The 23,327-nt window shown below is 57.9% G+C and overlaps 1 protein-coding gene across 2 annotated transcripts in view; it reads right to left on the reverse strand.

The window, feature by feature from the left end:
- RASGRF1 (Ras protein specific guanine nucleotide releasing factor 1) overlaps positions 1 to 23,082 on the reverse strand; it is a 98,518-nt gene extending 75,436 nt beyond the window's left edge. For both annotated transcript variants that reach the window (XM_064569767.1, XM_064569768.1), the window contains exon 1: positions 22,807 to 23,082. In XM_064569767.1, coding sequence (XP_064425837.1) covers positions 22,807 to 23,082 — 276 coding nt within the window. The remainder of the gene's footprint in view (positions 1 to 22,806) is intronic.
- Positions 23,083 to 23,327: the final 245 nt, after the last annotated feature.

A 23,327-nucleotide genomic window follows, 5' to 3' on the forward strand; every position in this document is an offset into this window, starting at 1 on the left:
ACAGCTGCGAGGGAGACGAGAACAAAAGGCTGTGGGGGCAGAGAACACTGCCCTCGGGTCAGCCCAGGGAGCGCAGGGCGGCTGCCCAGCGGGTGCAGCATGGGCCCAGGTTTGATGTACATTGGACAAGAAGCGTGGGGACGGCACAGACGTCTGGAGCCCCCGGTGTGTTCGGGGTGGGAGGGGCTGGACGGCCGGAATAGGGATGCCAGAGACAAGGCAGGCAGGTGGGCAGGGTCTGGGTGGCCGTGCCCAGCGGGGGGACGGGCTGGGAGGACAGAGCCAGGAGGACACCACTCAGGTTTCTGGCTTGAGTGACGAGGGGGTGGGGGCGCCCTAGAGAGGGGCGTGGCATTGGCGGGACAAGGGGCAGGTTTTAGGGGGCTGGGGTGGGGTGGGGAGGGATATGCAGACTGTGTGCCTGTAGGCCGCGTCTCTCCAGGCTGCTGAGGGGTTGGGGGTGCCAGTCTCAGGACCAGAGGGAGGCGGGCAGGGAGCATGGGCCAGACAAGTGCTGGGGGCCCAACCTGTGGCGCCTCTGGGTCTCACGCTGGTGGAGGTGGGAGAGAGGCCGGCGGCGGGGTGCAGAGACGGGCCCGAGGCGCATCTGGGCCACGGTGTGGCACTGTGTCAGAAGGTGCTGTCCCCGTCCCTCCCCCCGCGCGCCGGGAGCAGGGAGCAGCCGGAGGTGCAGCGTGTAAACTATTTTTAGCCTCTGCTGACATTTACTGTATTTCTGTTAATTGTCAGTCTCGGTGGCAGCCAGGGGGTGTGCGTGCGTGCGTGCGTGCGTGCGTGTGGTTGGAGAGTCAGTGTCTCTCACTTGTTTCCTAGGAAACAGATAACTGGGGCTGTGGAATGAAATGTCAGCTGCAGCCTCAAATAACTGAATTCGGAAGGCTCAGGTGGGCACGCCCCCCGCCCCCCCAAAGCAGCAGGTGAAGAAGAGCTGTGTAGGCGGCCCTGCGGCACGTTCCCCGCCTCTCGAGAGATGATGAACACCCTGCGCTCCTCTCCCGTGATCTCACTGATTCCCGCCTTCACCAGGTGGAGGAGGTGTTAATCTGTTTTGCATACAGAGGTTGCGCCACTTGCCAGGACCCCACAGCTGGAAAGCAGACCTTCCCCAGGCACCTCCTGTCCCCTCCAGCCAGGGCTTGGCACTGGGATGGGAAGATGAGAACGCCTAATGAGCCTACAGACAGGTGAGACTCTGGGTCCTAACTCAGAAGGAGGGGACTCTCAGCTGCGCACAGACAGGTGCAGTGGGTCCCCTTGGGTCCCCAGGGCGGATGTCCTGGAGCTGGGTGGGCCCACTGAGTGGTCTTCTTCCCTGCCAAGCTGCCGGGGGCGGGGAGGTGCCCCAGAGCTGCTGGTCCCAGGAGGGGCCAGGCGGGTGGAGGTCCCCGAGCCTGGCCCTTCAGAGCTGTGGGGAGGAGGGGCTTGGCTAAGTCCCCTCACCCCGAACAGAAGCTTCTTTGCAGTCAGCTCAGCTCAGTGGAGAAGCACGCGGCTGTTCTGTTTACCCCCATGTGCACTGTAATCCTGCCTCAGCAGGAAATGTAACCACAGGGAGCCGGCTTAGAAGCCTCCAGGTCTGAACCCCGCCAGCAGAGAGACCTCTGGCTTTCAAGCCGTGAGGACGCTCAGCTCGCTGCCCCTCAGGGCACGATCGGCTCCCAGAGGCTCCCTCTCCAGCCCCTCCCAGTGGGCTAGCCCACCCATCCCTCTCCCCGGCCTCCATCCTATCCCTGTCACCCCTGCTCCAGGCTAAGCCCGTGGCTGTGGCCAGGCTCCTCACAAGTGTCCTGCATCTCTTGTCCTTGGCGACAGCACCCAGACCCCCGCAATGGACGGGCTAGAAGTCCAGGAGTAGAGGCTGCTGGTGGGGTGCGTGTGGGGGCCTGGGGGGCTGGCACGACCCGGAAACCTCACTGCACCTCCTGACGAGCAGGCTGATCATGCTGGAGTGAGCTCTGCGGAATGCCAGGGCGTCCTCAGGGCAGAGGACAAGGGGGCTGCTGTGCGGGCCGCTCGGGAGCCTCAGCTGGAGGAGACACTGGAGGTCCCAGGCCCGGGTTCCTCACGCACTTGGCCTCGCCGGGAGCACTCCCACCCTAGGAGTCACGCGCATTACCCCCTTTCACAGGGACGCGGAGGCAAGACGCCGTTCTGTGCCCAAGGTCCCCTCCAGGAAACAGCGCGGCTGAGCCAGGACAGGGCGGCTCAAGGCCCAGCGGCGCTTCTGCGGCCCCAGGCGGCCCGGGCTGCCGTGTAGGTGCCTCAGAGGCCATGTGGGCAGCGGGGTCCCTTTGTTCTTGTACACCTTCCCCCGAGCCCTGGTGTCCACAAGCCCGTGCCCGAGTGACTAACAGACAGTGCTCAGGAAGGGAGAGTAAACTTCCACCCAGCCCTTCTGAGCCACTGCAAATCCTGACTACGGGCGGCCGTGTGAACAGGCTTTGCTCCACGTGGGGCTGGGGGTGAGGGAAGGGAGACACAGAGACGGAGACAGAGACAGAGAAAGAGATGCAGAGATGCAGACAGAGATGCAGAGAGAGATTCAGAGACGGAGACAGAGAGATGCAGACAGAGATTCAGAGACGGAGACAGAGAGATGCAGACAAAGATGCAGACAGAGACAGAGGAAGGGGGGCAGAGACACAAAAACAGAGAAAGGAAGTAAAATCCACTGGGAAAGAACAAAGTCCCCACATGCAGAAAGGCTGAATTCCAGGCTCTGGGAAGACGCTAAGAAAAAGGCAATTTGGAGAACTGAGAAAGACTGAAGGAAAACATCAGGCTCTCAGACCCGTGCGCAGAGGGACCCAGTAAACCACCGGCAGGGCAGGAACGGGAAGGCAGCCAGTCCCCTGCAGGTGCGGCCCAGTATCCTGTGGGGGTGCAGCCACCTGCGAGGTGGGGGACCACCCTCTCATGGAGGGGTTGTGGTTGGAGGTGTGAGGTGGCCCCCGCAGGGGCCGTGCCCGGGCTCCCCAGTCACCCAGGGTTCTTTCCAGTGACGGGCCAGGGCACATCCAGAGTTAAGAGGGCCAAGTGGCCTCCTGGTCAGAGAAAGGGCACTGGACGTGGAGTCTGACCACAGTGCGGCTCGGGGCAGGTGGGCCCCTTCCTCTGGCACGCTCGGGCCCTCCTCTGTGAAGTGGGTAGTTGGGTGGACACACCGGGCTCGGTCTTCCTGAGTTCCATGCCCTCTCTCTCTGTACCTGCACCATCTCTGTGTATATCCACATCTCCCTCCACCTCCCTGTCTACACACGTCTCCATCCACCTACCCACCTACCCACCTGTCCACTGGGAGGGAGAGACACAGCCTGGGTGAGACCGTGTGCTCTGCATCTTTCCCCGGGGCTCTGGGTAGGCCTGGGACGGTTCCCCGTCTTTCCCTACAGCCTTCAGGAGGCTCTGGGTGTGGCTCTGGCCTGGCCCCTGTCTCTGTCGGGCTCGGGTGTGCTGTTCTGGTGTGGCCTGAGGGCCCAGGTGTGGCACCGCGTCCTGGGGTCAGCCAGGGGAGACCTAGAGCTTCAGGTCAGGGGAAGGTGCTTGTTTGGATCCCAGCCTGGTGGGGGCTGGGGGTGTCTGGTGGGCCCCAATCCTCCTGTCGCTGGAGGATTGCCTTCTCCCTGAGGCCCCTCCTCCCACGGAGCCTCACAGGTCTGACGGACCCCCGGGCCTCCGACCACTCAAGGCCAGGCCGGGGTTAGCGTCCTTCCTCGGGGGACTCCGCAGCCCCACACAGAGTCTGGTACTGAGTAAGTGCCAAGTGGAGATACACGAATGCTCCATCAGCTCCGGGCCTCTGACGATGTCTCCATCAGGCACCCTGGGGTCTGTGGTCCTCATCCCCTTACTCCTATGGAAACTCAACATAATCCCGCCAATAACCACCTGAGCACTTGCTGCTTGCCAGCCACACGGCCTCTCAGGGGCACAGGCCCAAGCGGGGAAGGCAAGACCCCGAGGTTATGGCCTTTGCTGGGGTGGCGGCGGGGGGGGCCCTGTGACTGCTGTATTTATCAGCATCCAGGTAAGCTCACCCCAAATAAGCAGAGCCTTGGGCGGGACCCTGTGGGTGATACAATGGTCTCCATGCCAACCTATTTCCCACATTTATCCTACTTCCCCGGCAGCATGGAGGGATGGGGCAAACTTCTCCGGGGGAAGTCGCAAGATTGGGAGAGAAGGAGGTTTTCGTGACTGTGTGAGAACGGCCAAGGTTATGAACGTCCAGGGTGTTAAAAGTGAGGGGAGGCCGTGGCCCCTGCCCCACCACACCCAGTGGGTAGGCTTGGCTTGTTCTGCCCTGGCGCTCTCCCCCCACGGCCCCACCAGAGATGGTGGCTGTGCATGGTCCACACGAGGGACGTCCCTCGGACATCTGGCTCTGGTGGGCCAGGGGGCTGGCGGTTCTGGGCCCCACAGGACTGAAACAATCAGAGAGACAGTTCCTGGCAGGCTACCTACCCAGGGTGCTGCCCAGACAGCAGACTGGAAGCCACCCCCAGGTTTCCTGTGGTCACCTCTTTAGGATGGAGAGAGAGCTGTTTCACCTAATACATGGAAACCAACACAGCCAAGCAAAATAAGGAAGCAGAGGATTATGCTCCCAATGAAAGAACAAGATGAAACTCCAAGAAAAAACCTTCATGAAACTGAGACAGGTAATTTACCTGATAAAGAGTTCAAAGTCACAGAGCAGCTCACTGATTTCAGAAGAAGAATAAGAATAGATGGACACAGAGAGAACTTCAACAGACAGAAAACATGAGAAAGTACCAAAGAGAAGTCACAGAGTGATGAATACAAAACTGAACTGAGAAATACACAAAGGACTTCAACAGCAGAGCAGACGAAGCAGAAGAAAGGACTGGCCAACTGGAAGACAGGGTAGGGGAGCCCACTCTTAAATAGAGCAGCAAAAAGAAAAAAGAATTTGAAAAAGCAAAGACAGCTCAAGGGGCCTATGGAACAACATCAAGGGGAACAACGTTTGCATAATAAGGGTCCCAGAAGGAGAAGAAAACTTCTGTCCCCCAGAAAGGGACAGAAAACTTATTAAAAAAATAGTGGTCAAGAATGTGCCTGATCTGGGGAAGGAAACACACACCCAGGCCCGGGAAGCCTAGAGAGCCCCAAATAACATGAACCCAAGGAGACCCACACTGTGACACATTATAAGTGAAACGTCAAAAGTGAAAGATAAGGAGTAGCTTCAAACCATCAAGAGAAAATAACTCCTTATGTACAAGGGATCCCCGTAAGACTATCAGAGAGTTTTCAGCAGAAACTAGGCAGGCCACAGAGAGTGGCAGGATATTTTCAGAGTGCTGGAGGGAAAAACTTCCAACCAAGAATACTCCACCTGGGCAGGTCATTGTCAGAATCGAGGGGGAGCGAAAGTTTTCCAGATAAGCAGGAACTAAAGGAGTTCACCACCACCGAGCAGGCTTATGAGAGATACTAAAGGGATTTCTTTAAGCTGAAAAGAAAGGCATTAATTGGGAACAAGAACACATATGACAGCAGGTAAACATATAGTAAACGCAGGGGATTAATCACCTATAAAGCTAGCAGGAATGTTAAAGGTAAAAGCAGTAAAAATAACTATGACTATGACAGTTAGTTAAGGGATACACACACACAAAAAGATGTAAAATGTGACATCAGAAGCATAAAATGTGGGGGGAGGGAGTAAAAACGTAAAGTTTCAGAATGTGTTCAAACTTAACTTGCTATCAACTTCAGAGATTGGCACACACAGTCATACACACCCAGGCACACCTCGTTCTCCTGTGCTTTGCCTTACTGGACTTCGCAGCTATTCCGTTTTTTCAAAGTAAAGGTTTGTGACAACCCCACATCAACCATTTTTTCCAACAGCATTTGCTCACCCTGTGTCTCTGTGTCACCTTTTGGTAATTCTTGCAATATTTCAAACTTTTTCACTATCGTTATACTTGGTATGGTGATCTGTGATCAGCAATTATGACTTGCTGGAAGTTCAGATGATGGTTAGCATTTTTTAGCAATAAACTATTTTTAGTTTTAGGTACGTACATTGCTTTTTTTATACATCATGCTATTGCACACTTAATAGACTACACTACAGTTCAAACATAACTTTAATATGCATTGGGAAACCAAAAAATTTATTTGACTTGCTTTATTGCGATATTCACTTTATTACAGGGATCTGGGACCAAACCCCCAACATCTCTGGGTGTGTCTGTAGGCTGATATGTGTAAGCCACATGGTAACCACAAGGCAAAAACCTATACTAGATATACAAAAGTTAGTGAGATAGAAACCTAAACATAACACTAAAGAAAGGCATCAAACCACAAGGGAAGAGAGCAAGAGAAGAAGAAACAGAGAGGAAATATGAAACATCTGGAAAATAATGAACAAAATGGCAATAAGTACACACCTATCTATCTATGAGTACTTTAAGCATAAATGGAATAAATCCCCCAATCAGAAGACACAGAGTCGCTGAATGGATTCAAACAAAAAAACAAGACCCAGCCGTATGCTGCCTACAAGATGTCAGGACACTGGGATGTGAGAACACACAGACTGAAAGTGAAGGGACGGAAAGAGACGTTTCATGCAAATGGAAACCCAAATAGAGCTGGGACAGCTGCACTTACATCCGACAAAAGAGTCTTCAAAATAAAGTCTGCAATAACAGACACAGATGGGCATTACCGATCATAAAGGGGTTAATCCAGCAAGAAGATACAACGTTTGTAAATATTTATGTGCCCAACATAAGTGCACCTAAACATATAAAGCAAATACTAAAGACCTAAAAAGAGAAATCTACAGCAACTCAGGGGACATTAACACCTCAGCAACATCAGTGGACAAATCATCCAGACAGAAAATCAATAAGGAAACAGTGGCTTTGAATAACACATTAGACCAAACGGACTTGACAGCTCTACACAGAACATTCCACCACAAACCAGCAGAAAACACATTCTTGTCAAGTGCACATGGAACACTCTCCAGGAGAGAACATATGTTAGGCCACCAAACAAGTCTCAGTGAATTTAAGAAGACTGAAATCATACTGAGCATCTTTCCAGACCATAATGGAATGCAACTGGGAATCAACTGCAAAAAAAATAAAACTGGAAAAAGATTACAAATATGTAGAGATTAAATACTACTGAACAACCAATGGATCAATGAGGAAATCAAAGAAGAAAAAACAACAACCTTGAAATGAATGAAAACGAAAATACAACATATCAAAATCTATAGGATGCAGCAAAAGCAGTTCCAGGAGGGAGGTTCATAGTGAGACAAGAAACAAGACAAATCTCAAGTAAACAATGAAACTTTACACCTAAAGAAACTAGAAAAAGGAACAAAGCCCCACATCAGTAGAAAGAAGGAAATAATAAAGATCAGAGCAGAAATAAATGAAATTGAGACTAAAAAGACAACATAAAAAAATCAATGAAAATGGTTCTTTGAAAAGATAAATAAAATTGATAAACCATTAACTAGACTAAGAAAAAAGAGAGAAGGCTCAAATAAAATCAGGAAGAAAAGTTACGACTGATACCAAAGAAATACAAGGGATCATAAGAGACTACTATGAACAATTATACACCAACAAAAAGGGATCATAAGAGACTACTATGAATAATTATACACCAAGAAACTTAGAAAAACTGGATAAATTCCTAGAAACATACAGTCTTCCAAGACTGAATCATGAAAAAATAGAAAATCTGAATGGGCCAGTGATAGAAAGAAGATTGAATCAGTAATCGAAAACCTCCCAACACACCAATGTCCAGGACCAGGCAGCTTCACTGGTGAATGCTACCAAACATTCCAAGAAGATTTAATACCTATCCTCAAACTCTTACCAAAAAATCGAAGAGGTATGAACGTTTCCAAACTCATTTTCCCAGGCCAGCATTACCCTGATGCCAAAAACAAACAAGGACACCACACACAAAAAGAGAAAATTATAGGCCAATATCCCTGATGAACATACATACAAAAATCCTCAACAAAATATTAGCGACTGAATCAACACATTAAAAGGATCATATACCATGATCGGGTGGGATTTATTCCAGGGATGCAAGGATGGTTAAACATCCACAAATCAATCAATGGGACACACCACATTAATAAAACGAAGGATAAAAATCATACGATCATCTCAATAGCTGCAGCAAAGCACCTGACAAAATTCAACATCCGTTTATGATAAAACTCTTAACAAAGGAGGGTTAGAGGGAACACACCTCCACATAATAAAGGCCATATACGAAAGACCCACAGCCAACATCATACATAATGGTGAAAAACAGAGCCTTCCCCTAAGGTCAGGAACAAGACAAGGATGTCCACTCCCACCACCTTTATTGAACACAGTACTAAAAGTCCTCGCCACGGCAACCTGACAAGAAAAAGGAATAAAAGGCATCCAAATCAGTAAGAAGTAAAACCTTTACCAGTTGCAAATGAAATGCTACTATATATAGAAAGCCCAAAAGACTCCGCCAAGAAACGGCTAGAACGGACACAGGAATTCAGTTAAGTTGCAGGATACAAAATCAATGATTTTGAACATACGATGCACCCAGTTCAGCTCAACAAGCACTCTCTGCACACCTACTATGTGCTCAGTCCCTGCCCGGTTCCTGCAGTTGGAGGGGTTTCCCTGGGCCTGGCCTTTCCAGGTGGAAGCTGCCCCCTTGGACCTGGACAACACGACGTCCTGCGCAAAGCAGGTCTTCACCAGATCGGGGCCAGTCCAGTCAACCTGCCAGCCTCCAGGGCCTCCTAACGAGGGCACCCCCCGCCACGCGCAGCAGGTCTGGAGTCGAGGCTTCCTGTGGGCCAGATGCAGCGCAGACCCAGCGACAGGATGGCTCTCGTGCTGGGGCCGCGTGGCTGCCGGGGGCACCCAACCCCACGAGAGATATGGGATGATCAGTTCTACTCTAAGATGTAGAACGGAAACAATGCCATCCCCAATAATGAAAAAGCAGAACGAGAAATCAAGGACTCAATCCCATTTACAACGGCATCCAAAAGATTAAAATACCTAGGAATAACAACTCAAGAGGTGAAAAACTATAAAACACTGATGAAAGAAATTGAAGAGGAAACAAAGAAATGGAAAAATTCCATGGTCATGGATAGGAAGATTTAATATGGTTAAAATGACCGTACTACCCAAAGCAATCTATTCAATGCAATTCATCTCAAAAATCTCAAGGGCATTTTTCACAGAAAGGAAACAATCCTAAAATTTGCATGGAACCCCAAAAGATCACAAATAGCCAAAACAATCTTGAGAAAGAAGAACAAAGCTGGAGGTATCCAGCTCCCTGGTTTCAAACTATACTACAAAGAAAGCTATAGTAATCAAAACAGTATGATATCGGCATAAAACTGAGCCTAATTCAAAACAGAAGTGCCTTCCCGGCTGGTGGGTGCTCTGTGGGCTTGCAGTGAAAATGGGATTACTGTCCGGGCTCTGATCCATTTCAGAAGTTCGGGGCAACGTCAGAGGTACTGAGGGTCAGAACTGCCCATGTGGTGGGTGACTGGTGGGGCACATCAAGGATCAGGGTGGACCCTCCCCAAGGGATGCTCAGGACTCTCCTCCCATCCTCTGCTGATTGCTCCCCCAGGCCAGGCTGTGGACACACATACACACCCGCACACACATGCACTGTATGCACACGGGAGGGATGCAGGCAGAGGGGCGCTGGTCCGCAGATGCTTGAGGCAGGGGCTCTGCTCAGCAATGGCCCCAGGGCCCCATGCCTGCCTGGTTCCTCTGAGGCAGGGAGCAGGGCTGTCTCCGGCCGGCGTGTTCCAGGGGGAACCACCTCCTCGTCCTTGGGGCCGGGAAGACATCACCTCCCCTTCTCTCTGCGGTTCTGCGCTCCTGGTCTGCCCCTTTCTCTGCCTGTACCTGCTGGCCCATCTGTGCACCTCTCTGCCGCTTCCTCCCTGGGTCTGGCCCTGCCTCTCTGGTCTCCACCCCTCCCCAGGCCCCTCTCCCACGCCGCTTGGCTTCCTTCTGCAGGGTGGCTGAGTCCACTGGCTGGGGTCACGGCACAGGTTCCAGGGGCGGCCCCACAGGTCTCCCCTTCTTGGTCTGCTCCTCCGGCTCAGGCTGGTGACATCCGGGTCAGGAGCTCCCCGTCTCTCTCCTCCTGCCCCAGAAGTCTGGACACATGTGCTCTGCACCTGACATGCACTCTCTCCTCCCTCAGCTCCCGTCTGGCCGGTTCGGGCATGTGCGGGACAGGATTTCCGGATCCTGGAGCAGGATGATGGTCTGCGATTAGGGCTCGGGCTGAGGGAGGGAGGAGGGGCCCCTGGCTTGCTTTGGTTCCAGGTCCCAGGCTCCAGTGCGTTGGTGGGCCCAGCCCAGCTCAGTGGAGCCCTCTGACAGCCACCGACCACCAGAATGTCCCATCCCCAGCACCTGCCTGGGAACCGCCCGTGGCTGGTGGTCTAGACGGGAGCTGGAGTGTTTCTGGGGTTCTGGACATACTCTCAGTATCAGTCTTTTCTAGGGAGGAACAGTGACTCTGGGTACCACCAGAGTTCTCGGGATGGTCCCACAGCCTCAGGTGGAGCTGGATCAGAGCTCGGACAGATCAGAGCTTCTCCCTGGAAGCTGAGCCACCCCGGGGCCTCCTCAGAGTGACCAGGCTGGGCAGAGGCAAGCGACGGGCCCCAGCAGAGCTGCAGACTGGACAGCGGATGTCCTGGGGTCATGTGACAACAGCAGGACCACATCTCGGGCGCGCCCGGAATGATGCCTGACCAAGCAGGGCTCGCTCGAAGCTTCTCGGGGTCCGCAGGACCGGAACAACGCGTGGGCCTCAGCATGGCCACAGGATGCGGCCTGAGTCGCACCTGCCACGAGGACATGACCATGTGGTCACGCGGGATGGCTCCCTCGGCAGAACAGCAACTCTGTTCCGGAACCCGCCGTGGGGACTCCCCAGAACTCTCCGAGGCGACACCGAGCCACACCCGCCGCCCCCCGGGGTCCTGGGTGGGATGGGGGCTCACACCACAGGATACATCAAGGATGCAGGATAAACTCAGAAACAAATCTGGGGCCTCCTCTGGGAGTCCGTTTCCGTCCGGAGTCCTGACAGGCCTCCTGAGAGCTGCCGGAACGACCCAGGAGTGCGGCACCTGCAGGACGCACCGTGGACCCCACCCGACTGCGCTGCAGGGGCAAGGCTCGCTGAACGACCCCTGGAGCCTCTCCGGAGCCGAGCCAAGGGCCCGGAACTCGCCCCGGGGCCTCCGCGGATATCCAGCACAGACCAGCGCGTCCCTCCATCCGAAGTCAGGCCTCCCTCAGGAGTCCCACGACGGACCCGGGAGCACGCTCGGCGTCCGGGCCAGGCCTCCCACAGATCCGGCTTTCTCCCAGGGCTTGGCAGGTCCCGCTGGTTGCTGCATCCCTCGCCCCGTGGGTCTCCCCCACGGCTGTACCCTGCATCCTGATGTGATTAGTCTGGGTACGGCCTGCGCGTCTCCCAGTCGAGGCCGATAACCGCTCACGGGTCTAGACCTTCACCTGGACCTCAGCAGGTTACGGGGGACGGGTCCAGAACCGAGACCTGTGAGTGCCAAGCCCACAGGCAGAACCGTATACCACACCTGGGCTTGTGCCAAGACCAGAAGCACGCGGGGGTCCTTCCTTACCTTGGCTGGAGGAGTATTCTAGAGACACATCTGTGGTCTCACCGGGGCTGACAGCCTGGGTTCCAGCTCAAGCCTGCCCCCAAGATGCCCTCCCCTGCTCCTGGCTGACCTGGCTGCTAACTGGCTCCGGCCGCCTGATGGCCATCGGGGGCTGGATCGATGTCCCCTCCTGCCCACGCACCTCAGTTTCCAAAGTCCTCAGCACCTGGATCACAACCTTCCAGCATTGAGGGCAGCTCGACAGACTCGAGCCTCTGGAATTTGGGGAGGTGGCTCGAAGCCCCCCGCCTGCTTAGCCTGCCCCCTTGCCTACTGCCTTTCTCACCTGACCGGCAGGGGTGCGGTGCCCCCGCAGACACCCCACACCGGGGGACCGGACGTCCCACTCTGCCCACGACCCAGGGGCTTCTGCAGGCACAGACTTCCAGGGCTAAGACCAAGAGAGTCCTGAGCAAGCCGGGAAGGCGGGTCACGCTGCAGACGAAGGGCTGGGGCTGGGGCTGCTCACAGAGCTCAGGGACACTGGGCAGCCTGCTGTCTCTCACCGGGCCATGGCAGTGACCCTAACGCCCACCTTGAGCAAGACCCACACAAGTGTATCCATCATGGAAAATAACATTCCTCCCCCTTTCACTCTCTGAATGATTTCTCATTCATGACTCCAACCCGTGCGTCTCCAGCCCCCACGTAACCAGACACTGGTCCCCTCACGGCTCAGCGACAAACACGGAGGGCCTCCAGGAAGACCGGGCGCCCCTCTAGCCAGAGCTTAGCTTACCGCTTTCCCCCTCCCTCTGCCCCGCCAGGCACGCAGCCACGGTTTCGCACGGCCCCTTCCTCCCCCCAGCAAAGCCACGATCAGCCTGCGCTGTGATGGCTTTTTAATGGTCTTTCCCAGGAGCGCGGAGGCTGGGCTGCAGGCGCTCGGGCCCCTCCTCGGACCCGTGAGAGCAGAACGCGGGGGCGGAGGGACAGGGCAGGGGCATGGGTTTTGGACCCCGGAATTTTTAAGAGCCCCCCAGTGGGTTCTGATGCTCATCTAGTGCTGGGGCCCCCTGAGGGGAGCGGTGCGCACAGCAGAAGCACTTCTCCTGGAGACCAGCCCCGGAGTAGTGGGGGCATGCGCCCCCGGGTCACTCCCCGGGTCCCCAGGTGTTTGGAGCAGTGACATGGACAGGCGGGACTGATGAGCTGTGTGTGATGAAGGCCAGGAGCAAGAAAAAAGACAGAGAAGGAAGCAGAAGAGTCCTAGAGAGAGGCGGGGATGGGGGACCATCTAACCTGGGGGGCCGGCAGAGAGGGGCTTCCTGGTCCAAGCCGTGGAGGCCGGGCCCACGTTCTCCGCATCATTCCTTCATTACCGCTGCCACTATTCCAGGGGAGTCCTCCCTTTGGCTTCAGCTGCTCTGAATGAGCTCCCTCCTTTCCACTGAATGATTTCTGACCAAGAAATACCCCTGGAGCTTGGCACTGTGCCCTGGCCCGGGCACGGAGCAGCCTTCATCTGCTGGATGGGCAACTGGACACATTCGTCACCACGGTACAGGAGCCTGGCTTATTAAGTGATGACAGGAAAGCCACGAAGCAGGTGACACTGACTTTGCTTCTCAGTTTTGGGCAGTGGGGCTGGCTGGAAGTGGGGGGGCCCTGGCTTCTCATGATCGATGTCTGGGACTCTTCAGGGAGACCCGGAGGCCTGCTCACTCTCATCGTCAAGGCTCTGTGCATTCCTGCATGAAGGAATTTTCCTGGGACCTTCTCTGCCACGGAATCCTTTTGTTTTCAGTCTCTGGAAGATCGATCCGCATTCCATAAAACCAGTGTTCTGGGGAGTCCACCTTGGGACCCTTGGTTTGGAGTCACCTGACCTCGGTTCAAATTCATTACTTATTATTTGGCCTCGGGGTCTTCAAGACATCTCTCCTGTGGATCTGTTCTCTCTTCCACAAAGTGGGGACGGTATTGTCCACCTCACAGGGTTTTTTAAAACAGATAATGTGAGAGCTCATGGCTCATAAAAGTGCTCAATAATGGTTTTTTTTTTTTTTTAAAGATTTTATTTATTTATTTGAGACAGAGAGAATGAGAGAGAGAGAGCACATGAGAGGGGGCAGGGCCAGAGGCAGAAGCAGGCTCCCTGCCGAGCAGGGAGCCCGATGCGGGACTCGATCCCGGGACTCCAGGATCATGACCTGAGCCGAAGGTAGTCGCTTAACCAACTGAGCCACCCAGGCGCCCCTCAATAATGGATTTTGAACAAATTGAATCCTTTGCAAGTCCAAGTGATGGGACTAATCAACCCACTGGTGGCAAATTACCAGGAAACACACATGCATGTACATTCACACACATGTGCAGAGGGCGGCCCCCAAATCCACCAGAAGCTGTGACTATGACCTTATTTGAAAATAGGGGTTTGGCAGACGTGCTCGAGTTAAGATGAGCTGTGCTGGGTTAGGAAGGAGAGGCCCTGATGAAAAGAGGGACAACGGGGAGCAGACACACAGGGACAAAGCCAAGAGAAGAGGTGGGCGGAGGTCACGGGCCGCCAGGGACCGCCAGAAACCATCAGAAGCTGCAAGAGGCCAGAAGTCCCTCCCCAGGACTCCTGACTCCTGGCCTCCACAACTGGGAGAGAGCCCACCACTGCTGCCTCAAAGTAAACAATGCACACCCTGCCCCCAAAACCCAGGTGCACGAGCGCACTCATGAGGCCTGGGGGCTCGTGACCCGAGGGGCCGTGGCTGCGCTAAGGTCGGGGGTTACTATGCACCAGCAGTGGCCGCATCCGGGCACGGCTCCAGCTCCCATCCCCCTCTCGTTCCCCATATTCGACGGGCCGGCCAGCCTCCTGCTCTGGACGTCGGAATCCGTGCGCCCCCAGCCCCGTGCCATGCCCTGCTTCAAGGCTTCATGTCCTCCCACCTGGACCACTAAGCTGCCCCCTCCAGCCCATCCTGGTCTCCCCCGCTCCGATTCATCCGGCTCGGCCAGAACCAGACCCACCGTGTGGGCCTCTGCTCCCTGCCTCCTCTAGCTGAGCGGCAGAGGTACCCTTCTTGGTCTTCTCTGGAGCCCTCGGCCCCCAGCGGGTCCTCCCTTCTGGTCCTCCTTCGGGGCCCTGGGCCTCGGCCAGCCCTCTCTGCCCGAGGCTGCCTGGTGTCCCAGTCCAGAGGGGACCGTGCTGGAGAACCTGCTGGGGCTTCAGCTGAGCATGTGTCTGTGTGCATGTGCGTGTGCATGTGCATGTACGTGTGTGCTCATGTGTGCGTGGACACAACTTGGCCTGCATTCCACCTCTCACCACCCTCCCCCCACTAAGGGCCGTCATCCAAGCTCCCCCTCAGGTCCTCCTGGACACGCAGGTCCCCTTTACACCTCCCACAGTCAGGCTCCCCAGGGAAGCCACCCTGTCCCTCGGTCCCTGCAGGGAGAGGTCCCATCCCACCTGTCTCATCCTCTGACCTCTCTCAATGCCCCCGCAGCACGGGGCATGCTCCTCACACACAGACACTCCTCCAGCCCTGGTGTCTGGTGCAGAATGGCGCTTCACGAGGAGGGCCAGCTCTGCGGAAGTACCGGCGTCCACCGGCCCCCGTGTTGCTCCCACACCAATCCTAGGCCTGGCCCAGCTGCGCACCCCGAAGGCCCCACCTCGTAGGATACGGCCCCACACGGGGTCTGGACCCCACTTCACGGTCCTCCCCTGCTCTGAGGGGCCTCATTCCACCCAGGCTCTGCCTCTGGCTTCTCAAGCTGGAATCTCCCCAGGGCCTGGTTCCTGCACCGGGCTCTGCTTTGTTCCCAAGCCGAGTGCCTGTCGCAGGCCCCTGTCCAGCTGTCGCCTCCTGGGGGGCCTGAGCCATGGGTCACTGTGGCCCGCCACCCCGCCGGGACCGAGGCCTGCTGCTGGGGACACCTTACCACTCGCTCATCTGTACTCGCTGCCTGCCCCCCTGGAACGGGGGTGAGTGGCTGCAGGGCCAGGCCCTCCTCTGGGACTAATCCGTGACCCAGGCAGTGCTCAGCCCGGGGCCCATGGCCCATGTCAGGGCAGCCTCCACGCCTGCCGCTGAAGGGTCTCTGTTTCAAGTAGCTACTCCAGCCCACGGAGCCACGGCCACAGAGGTCGTTGCGCGTGGCTGTTCCCGCATGAACGTCTCTCGATCCGGCCCCACCGCTCAGGATGTTCGCTGAATGCGGGATCGAGCGCCAGTCTGGCCCGGGGTGCCCTTCAGCTTCCGTCACGAACCTGGTGAGCAGCTTGGCCTCGGGGCCCCTGCAGTCCCCATATTCTGTCCTGCGTGTCCCTTCTCAGTGGAGCTCAGACCTTGGGCTTTCCTCGGCAGCCGCGCTGACCGCCCTGTGCTCTCACGGTCTGTTTCCCCGCCGGGCTCTCTCCTCGCTGGGATTCTCCTCCTCGTCACTTTGGGGGAAACCCGGTGGCCCACGTGCTCGTGCCGACGCCTGGCCAGGGATGACAGAGTCACGGAGCGCAAGGAAGCGGGGAGGCCTGGCTTGGACCTGCCCCTCCCGGAGTGAGCGCATGCAGCTCCGCATGGGTTCTGCCTCTGCAGTTACGACCACCACGCCGGAGCCCGGCCTCCGTCCCCCGCTGCTCTGTGTGTGGTCAGCTGGGCATCGCGGACAGGGCTGCCTTCTGGAGACCCAGATCTCGCTGTGGACACAGCGGATGCAGGGAGACAGTGGGGGCCCCCGGGCTCTGCAGTCGGGCACGGGAGGGCCGGTGCTCGCCTGCTGCCTCTGGACGGAAGCCATGCGACTTGCCCTGTCCACTGAACCGTGGCCAGAGTGAGTCCCTTCTGGGGGGAGCTTCAGAGCCCGCGGGGAGCTCTGCTACACTCCGTCCCTTGGGCTGGGGTGACTGTGGAGGCAGATGTCAGGACGAATCTCCATCAGCCTGGCTCCCCAGGGGTCACCACGCCCACCGCACAGGATGTCAATCCGAACAAGAAACGCACGCTCGCTGCGTTAATGCAGATCCTGGCTGTTACTGCAGCTCAGCGCAGCCAGTCCTGACGAGTGCACCTCGAGGACGCCACAGCTCCAAGTCCAGGTGAGAGGTGCCGCCACCGGGACTGCGGCTGCAGGGGGAGAGGGATGCAAGTGGGTGGGCCGGAGAGATTTAGGAGGCGGAACGGACAGGCCTGGCTGCTGGTGTGGCCGCTGGGGCCTCCAGGGGCATGCTTGCTTGGACGGAAGAGTTACCACCCCGTTCTCACGTCCAGGATCAGCGCCTGGTGTTGACTAGCTTCAAACCTGCCAGAGACCCCTGCGACCCGGGCCACTGCTCCGCTGAGCAGGAGTCTGGTCACAAAGGTGAAAGCTGGAGCCATGACAGCCTCCGTTTATCGACGATACCCACTGTGCGGGGCTAGGGCTTCGCAACACTCAGAGCAGGGATGCGGGAGAGGCTCTGTTATGCTGTCCACCTCCCAGATGGGCCAACTGAGGCTCAGGGAACTTACCATCTTCCCAAGCTAAGAGGGGGGCAGGGTCCAAAGCCCGTCTGCGTGGCCTGAAACCCTCGCTGCTAGAGGCGGGTAACTCACTCCGCAGTGAGTGGGCTTCGCATCTGAAGGGATTTGAGCTCCTCTCTGGGAGGGGGTGGGCAGTGGGGGGGGTCCAAGGGCACGACAGGTGCCGTCAGGAAGGCGTCTGGGCATTGGCAGCGCTCCGGGCCCCCTCAGGTCCACGCGTCACCAACGCTCCTGCGTTGGTGAGTCCTGTTCTTGGCTGCGTGCACACGGGCGCCGGCTCCAGGCTCCCACGGATTCTGGGGAAACCAGACGGTGGGGTGTGGATGCCTGTCTTGGTAGGTTTTCCCTCGACGCTCATGGGATCGGAGTTGCAAGGCTCCCACCCAAGCAGAAACAAAAGCTCCTTCACACAAGTCACCGGAGGGACAGAGACAGATTTTCAGTTGCTGTTACTTCTCTGTTTTTCTTGGCGGGGGATGGTAAACGCGAACCGCCCCCCGCGGTTGGTGGAGGAGGGGCTCAGGCTCTGGAGTCACCTGCCCGCTTTGCTGCTCACACGCTCTGTAACTTTGAACAATTACCTGACGGCTCTGAGCCTCACTGCTGTCTCGAAAACGGGTGAGCAGTGACAAGCTCCCAGGGCTGCTGGGAGGACTAAGGGAAGTGCTCACATAGTAGGTGCCCGGCACATAGTAGGTGCTCAGCACATAGTAGGTGCTCAGCAAACTGCATTTTTTTGTTCTTCAGGATTCATTGGTCTAGTGACGTCAGGTTCCATCCTGTCCGGCCGGGTGTGGGTCCTGCCGGTGATACCTGAGTGTCTCTGTTGTGAAGACCCCATTCCTTCACCCAGTCAGGGCTCTACAGCTCTCATCAACTGTGGGCTACAACCACCCCATCAGTCTCCACCTCACCTGGCCCCCTTTCTCCTGCGCCTGGAAATTCGTGGTCATCACAGACTGACCACAGTGTGGGTGAAGGAAACGCCCGGGCTCCGAGGGAGGGAGGCTGAGGCTAGGACCTCGGGGCTGGGGAGGAACGGTCACTGACATGCATGGGGTGGGAGGTCCTTCCAGGTGGAGGGAGCAGTGCTAAGGCCCTGAGGTAGGAAAGAAGAAGCCTGTGTAGGGCGAGAAGCAGCAGGATGGGGAAGGTGGGGCAGGGCTCGCGGAAGGGAAGACGCTGGGTCCCGTGGGTCCTCCAGGACAGGTCGCATTTTTCCCTGAAGGCAATGGGAGCCACAGGTGTTTTCAGAGGCTTGGTGCGGTGATCGGATGTGCGCCTGCCCGGGGAAGGTGCCTCTGGCGGGGGCTGTGCAGTGGGGGACTGGGGTGCGGGAGGTGGGACACTGTGAGGGTGTTCTGCGAGCCATGCGGGGCGCCTTGAGCTGGGGAGCCCAGGCGGGGGCGGGGAGGGAGAATTCCACAGCTACTGGGCGCACCTGCGGAGGGCTCCACGCCCAACCCCTGGGAGCTCTCCGAAGACATCGCTTTCTTTTTCTCCGTAGCCACAGGACCTAGCAGGGGTCTGGCCCTAGAGCCCGACGTTTACTGCACAAATAAAGGCAGTGAGAGCTCAATGTGGCCTTGCATCTGTCAGTCTGGAACCACCCTCACGGCACCGTCACCAAGCAGACGGGCGGTGACCTGGAATTTCCTTGTCCCAATTAAAGTATAATTACTGAGCCTCTTCAACCTCATTTCAGCTCTAGAAACGTTTGGGGGATGGAACGGTTAATCCCGGGGCCTCAGAGCTGCAAGGGCTGCGTCTAGAAGGCGGGACCTCTCTGGGGGGCACAAGCATCCGCAGTCCAGGGCCTTGAGCTCCCAGTCTGAGGGGTGTTGCTTTAGCACAACCTTACCCCCCTACGTTCAGGTTTGTGTTTTTCTGATTGGCCGAGGGGTGGAATGTGCTAGAGCAACGGGAGGGCGTGCTTTGTGATGAAGACAGGGTAGCTGCAGAGGGAGAGAGCCGGAGAAGGAGTCTCATTCTAGCCACCACCTGGCGGAGCGGCACCCGAGACGGTTTCCTGCTCTGTAAGCGGGGCACACGCAGAGTCTTCGGGCCCTGCTGACCTGAACGCACCAGGCCAGCCAAGAAGATGTCCTGTGAACGAGGACCAGGAGTGGGCTTCCTCTGATCTCCAGGGAACGGCCCCCACTGGGGGGACAATCGGCACCACGGGCCCCCAGCTTCTGGGGCCTCTGCCCATGTCAGTGCTGAGGTTTCATGGAAGGGATTCCGTCCCCAGTGAACCAGGGAGAGCCTGGGGTCCACAACTTGACCCCTTCTGGGGGGCTGGGGTGAGGAGGGTGCCGGGGCTGGTCCGGTCAGGTTCTCCACTGAGAAGCTGCGGCTGCAGGCCTTAGTTTAGGGGGCTCAGAACGAGGGTGGCACTCCATGCCAGAGCAGGGCCAGGCATACCCAGGGTCCCCCTGTAGGGAAGCTGAGCCCAAACCCTAAGTCCGAGGCACCTGGGCCTTCCGTGTGTGAGCTGCAGGGCTGGGAGGGGAGGAAGGCAGCTCAGAGTGAGCAGCCCCCGGGTGCCCTGTAACATCCACAGCGCATGGGAGTGGGGCTGGGCCGGTCTGCCTTCGCGAGGGGTAGGATCCCAGCTCGGGGCTCCAGGAGGGGGCCTGCACCAGGCGCCATCAGACCCATACAGAAGCCCGCAGATGGGAGGGCGTCAGGGCGCACATGAGGACGTGCCTGGGGCTCAGGGTCTGGGGCTGGTGCCCTGTCAGCCCTCAGCACGTCAAGTGTGCAATAAACATACGATGCACCCAGTTCAGCTCAACAAGCACTCTCTGCACACCTACTATGTGCTCAGTCCCTGCCCGGTTCCTGCAGTTGGAGGGGTTTCCCTGGGCCTGGCCTTTCCAGGTGGAAGCTGCCCCCTTGGACCTGGACAACACGACGTCCTGCGCAAAGCAGGTCTTCACCAGATCGGGGCCAGTCCAGTCAACCTGCCAGCCTCCAGGGCCTCCTAACGAGGGCACCCCCCGCCACGCGCAGCAGGTCTGGAGTCGAGGCTTCCTGTGGGCCAGATGCAGCGCAGACCCAGCGACAGGATGGCTCTCGTGCTGGGGCCGCGTGGCTGCCGGGGGCACCCAACCCCACGAGAGATATGGGACGATCAGTTCTACTCCAAGATGTAGAACGGAAACATCACAAATTCTCGTAGACACGCCAAGGCCGAGGAAGCAGGATGTACCTTTCCACGTTAGCCAAACCCTTGCTCTGGAGTCGAATGGAAGGAACGTCTATGTCAGTCATGAGGCAAAGCGGACGCCTTTAATGAAATCGGCACCTGAGCTGGGCAGCATCTGACCATCACCCGCTCCTCTCACCCCTATCCTGTTCTCCTGCTCTCGTGAACTCATCTGGGCATCCCGAACTGGCGGTGTTCTGGGGAGACAGCTGTGAGCACGTGTGCACGGCATCACTTGGGTCTGCACTCCTGGCCCTTCCAAAATCTAGCGCGGTTTGATACCTGAGCCAAGACTGATCTGAAATTAATGTAGGATCTCCTTTTCAGGAATTCTTAGACACTGGATGAACTCTGGGTCTGGCTCTGCCGCTGACTTACTCTGCTGCTGGGCAACATCCTTCCCCTCTCTGGTCTTCCGTCTGTCTGTCTGTGAAATGGGAGGGACGGGCTGTAGGGCCTCCCCGAGGTTCCTTTCAGCTGTAACATTTTCTGTTTGGCCTCTAGCCCATGCCCAGGTGGGCACTTCAGATCAGCTACGGCTTCTCTAGATCCAGCTCGAATGTGTTGTGAGCATACTTTCATACACATTATCTAACTGTGCTCTGGAAATCTCAGGAAGGTGGGCGTTAGCATCCCCATTCTGCGGATTACAACACAGAGGCTCAGAGAAGTTGAGGGTGTTCACTGAGCTCACAGAAAGAGCCAGGAGGTTACATTACTGAGATTCAGTCTCAGGCCTGGCTCTGGCTTCCGAGGGGCTGAGGACAGACACTCTGAGCCCCACGGCAACTCAGCTTCCTCCATCCCTGTCTCCCTGCCTTCCCCTGGCGCTCAGCTCTGGGCTCTGGAGTTGGGGACTGAGGGATGGAGGTGGGCTCCAGCGGGGGCTGGGGCTCGGGCCACTGCAGGGTAAAGGTGGACTTGGGCTGGCAAGGGTTGGCGAGGTTCTGGAAGGCTGGTGAGGGCAGGTTATCAAGGCTGAGAGCAGCGTTTCTGGCCCAGCCGGGGTCTGGCTCTCTCAGGCCGGTCCTCGAGGCCCCACTGAGCCAGAGGAGCTGCAGCTCTTTGCTCTGCTTTGCTGGCTGGGGGCCTCTCCCTGCCCTGTGTCCTGCCCTCCCCGGAGACCCACCCCCAAGTATTCCAGCCCCCAGAACTCATCCCCCAACCTTCACCAGACAAGGGTGGGGAAGGCAGAGCTACTGCTGGGCTGGGCTCAGACCCGTCTTGACAAGGAGGTGGCCAACGTCAAGCAAGGCTTCCTGTCCAGCCAAGTCCAACACCGCCAGTCTGCACGCAGCAGTGGCTGAGACCTCAGCTGTCTTTCCGGAAACCCGAAGCCTTGGTCGCTGGGTATGACACCGGGCAAGTGAAATCTCTCTGTGGGCCTCAGCGTCCTCCTCCAGGCAATAACCAGCTGGTTGTCCCCTCCCCCACCACGGATCTCAGGTCCCTTCCAGCCATGACATTTTAGGGTCCACTATCTTTGACCTTCCTCTCCCAGAGGCATGGAGACTGACCAGATGCCTTCGGAGAGCGCACCAATCCTAAACATCGCTCTCCCTCTCTCAGTCGCTCCTCCCTCCCTCCACGCCAGAGGCGCACCCCCACCCCGCCCTGGCCCCCGGCCCTGAGCCCCGCAGCTCCAGAAACGCGAGGGCAGCGCACGCAGTTGGCCGCGACTGCGGCGGTGGCGGAGGCGCAGGGGGAGGGGGAGGAAAGCAGCGCCCGCCTGTCCCGCGGCCTCCGCAGCAGCCCGGCCCTGGCCTCCGCGCGCCAGAGGGGTCCCTGGAACGCCTCGGTCTGGTGCCCGGGCCTCGGGCCCGCTGGGAGACCATCGCCGCTCCATGGCACCCAGCCGACCCCCGCGGCCTCGCGTCCCCCAACTTGGCAGAGCGAGCAGCCTCTCCTTCACTCCCGGTGGCGGCGGCGGCGGGGCAGGGGGCCGGCGCTCGGACGCCTCTGTGGCGCCCTGCCCGGGCCGGGGGGCTCTCTGAGGCCGAGGGGGTCGGGGGTGGGTGTGGGGGGGAGCACCAGTTTTGGCTGGCTGTGGGTCCGCACTCCCAGTCTCTGTCTGGTCCTCTGGACCCCCATCTCCTCCCGCACCCGGTTGCTCTCGGCACCTCCGCGTCTGGACCCCTGCGTCCCCGCCTCCCACGGAGCTCGCCGGGTGAAGGGCAGCCGCAGCCCGCAGTCCCTGCCCCCTCTGCCCACCGCCTGAGCCAAGCCTGCTCTCGCGCCGAGGGGCCCGAGAGTGGGGGGACCAAAGTTCGGGCCCCAGCGGCCGGCGGAAGGCCCGGGTGCCGAGGGCCGCGGCCGGGGCGCTGGGAGGTCAGACGCGGCGCTGGCCTCACCTGTTTCTCCAGCGGCTCCTTGGCCGAGAGCGCAGGCTTGGGGGAGGGCGCGCGGTCGCAGACGCAGCCCTCCAGCAGGTAGAGCCCCGAGGGCCGCGAGCTCGAGTCGCTCTCGAAGTAGAAGAGCAGGTTCTGCAGCAGCGCGAACCACTTGGTTTGCCATTTTGTGTTGTCCGAACTCCGCTTGCTCAGGTAGCCTTTGCGCGTGCCGTCCTTGCGCGCCAGCAGTCCCAGGGACGCGACGTGGCCATCGTTCAGCCGGATCCCCTTCTGCATGGTGCTCGGAGACCAGCTAGACCCCACGCGCTTACATCTTCCCCGCGCGGCACCCGGCAGCCCCCTGTCCGTGCGCGCGGCGCGCTGCCTCTCTCTGGCTCTCGCTCGCTCGCTCGCTCACCCTGGTCGCTCTCCCCTCCCCCCAAATATCTACACCCCGGGACCTGGCGCCGAGCCGCGGCTTCTGGAAGCGAGATGTACCATTGCCCGCCCGAGCCTCTTGTCCGCTCCTCAGCGCCCCGGGG

Source organism: Mirounga angustirostris, unplaced genomic scaffold (assembly GCF_029215605.1).
Source record: "Mirounga angustirostris isolate CCGP_5_RB_7025 unplaced genomic scaffold, mMirAng1.0.hap1 SCAF_9, whole genome shotgun sequence".
Classification (NCBI taxonomy): domain Eukaryota; kingdom Metazoa; phylum Chordata; class Mammalia; order Carnivora; family Phocidae; genus Mirounga; species Mirounga angustirostris.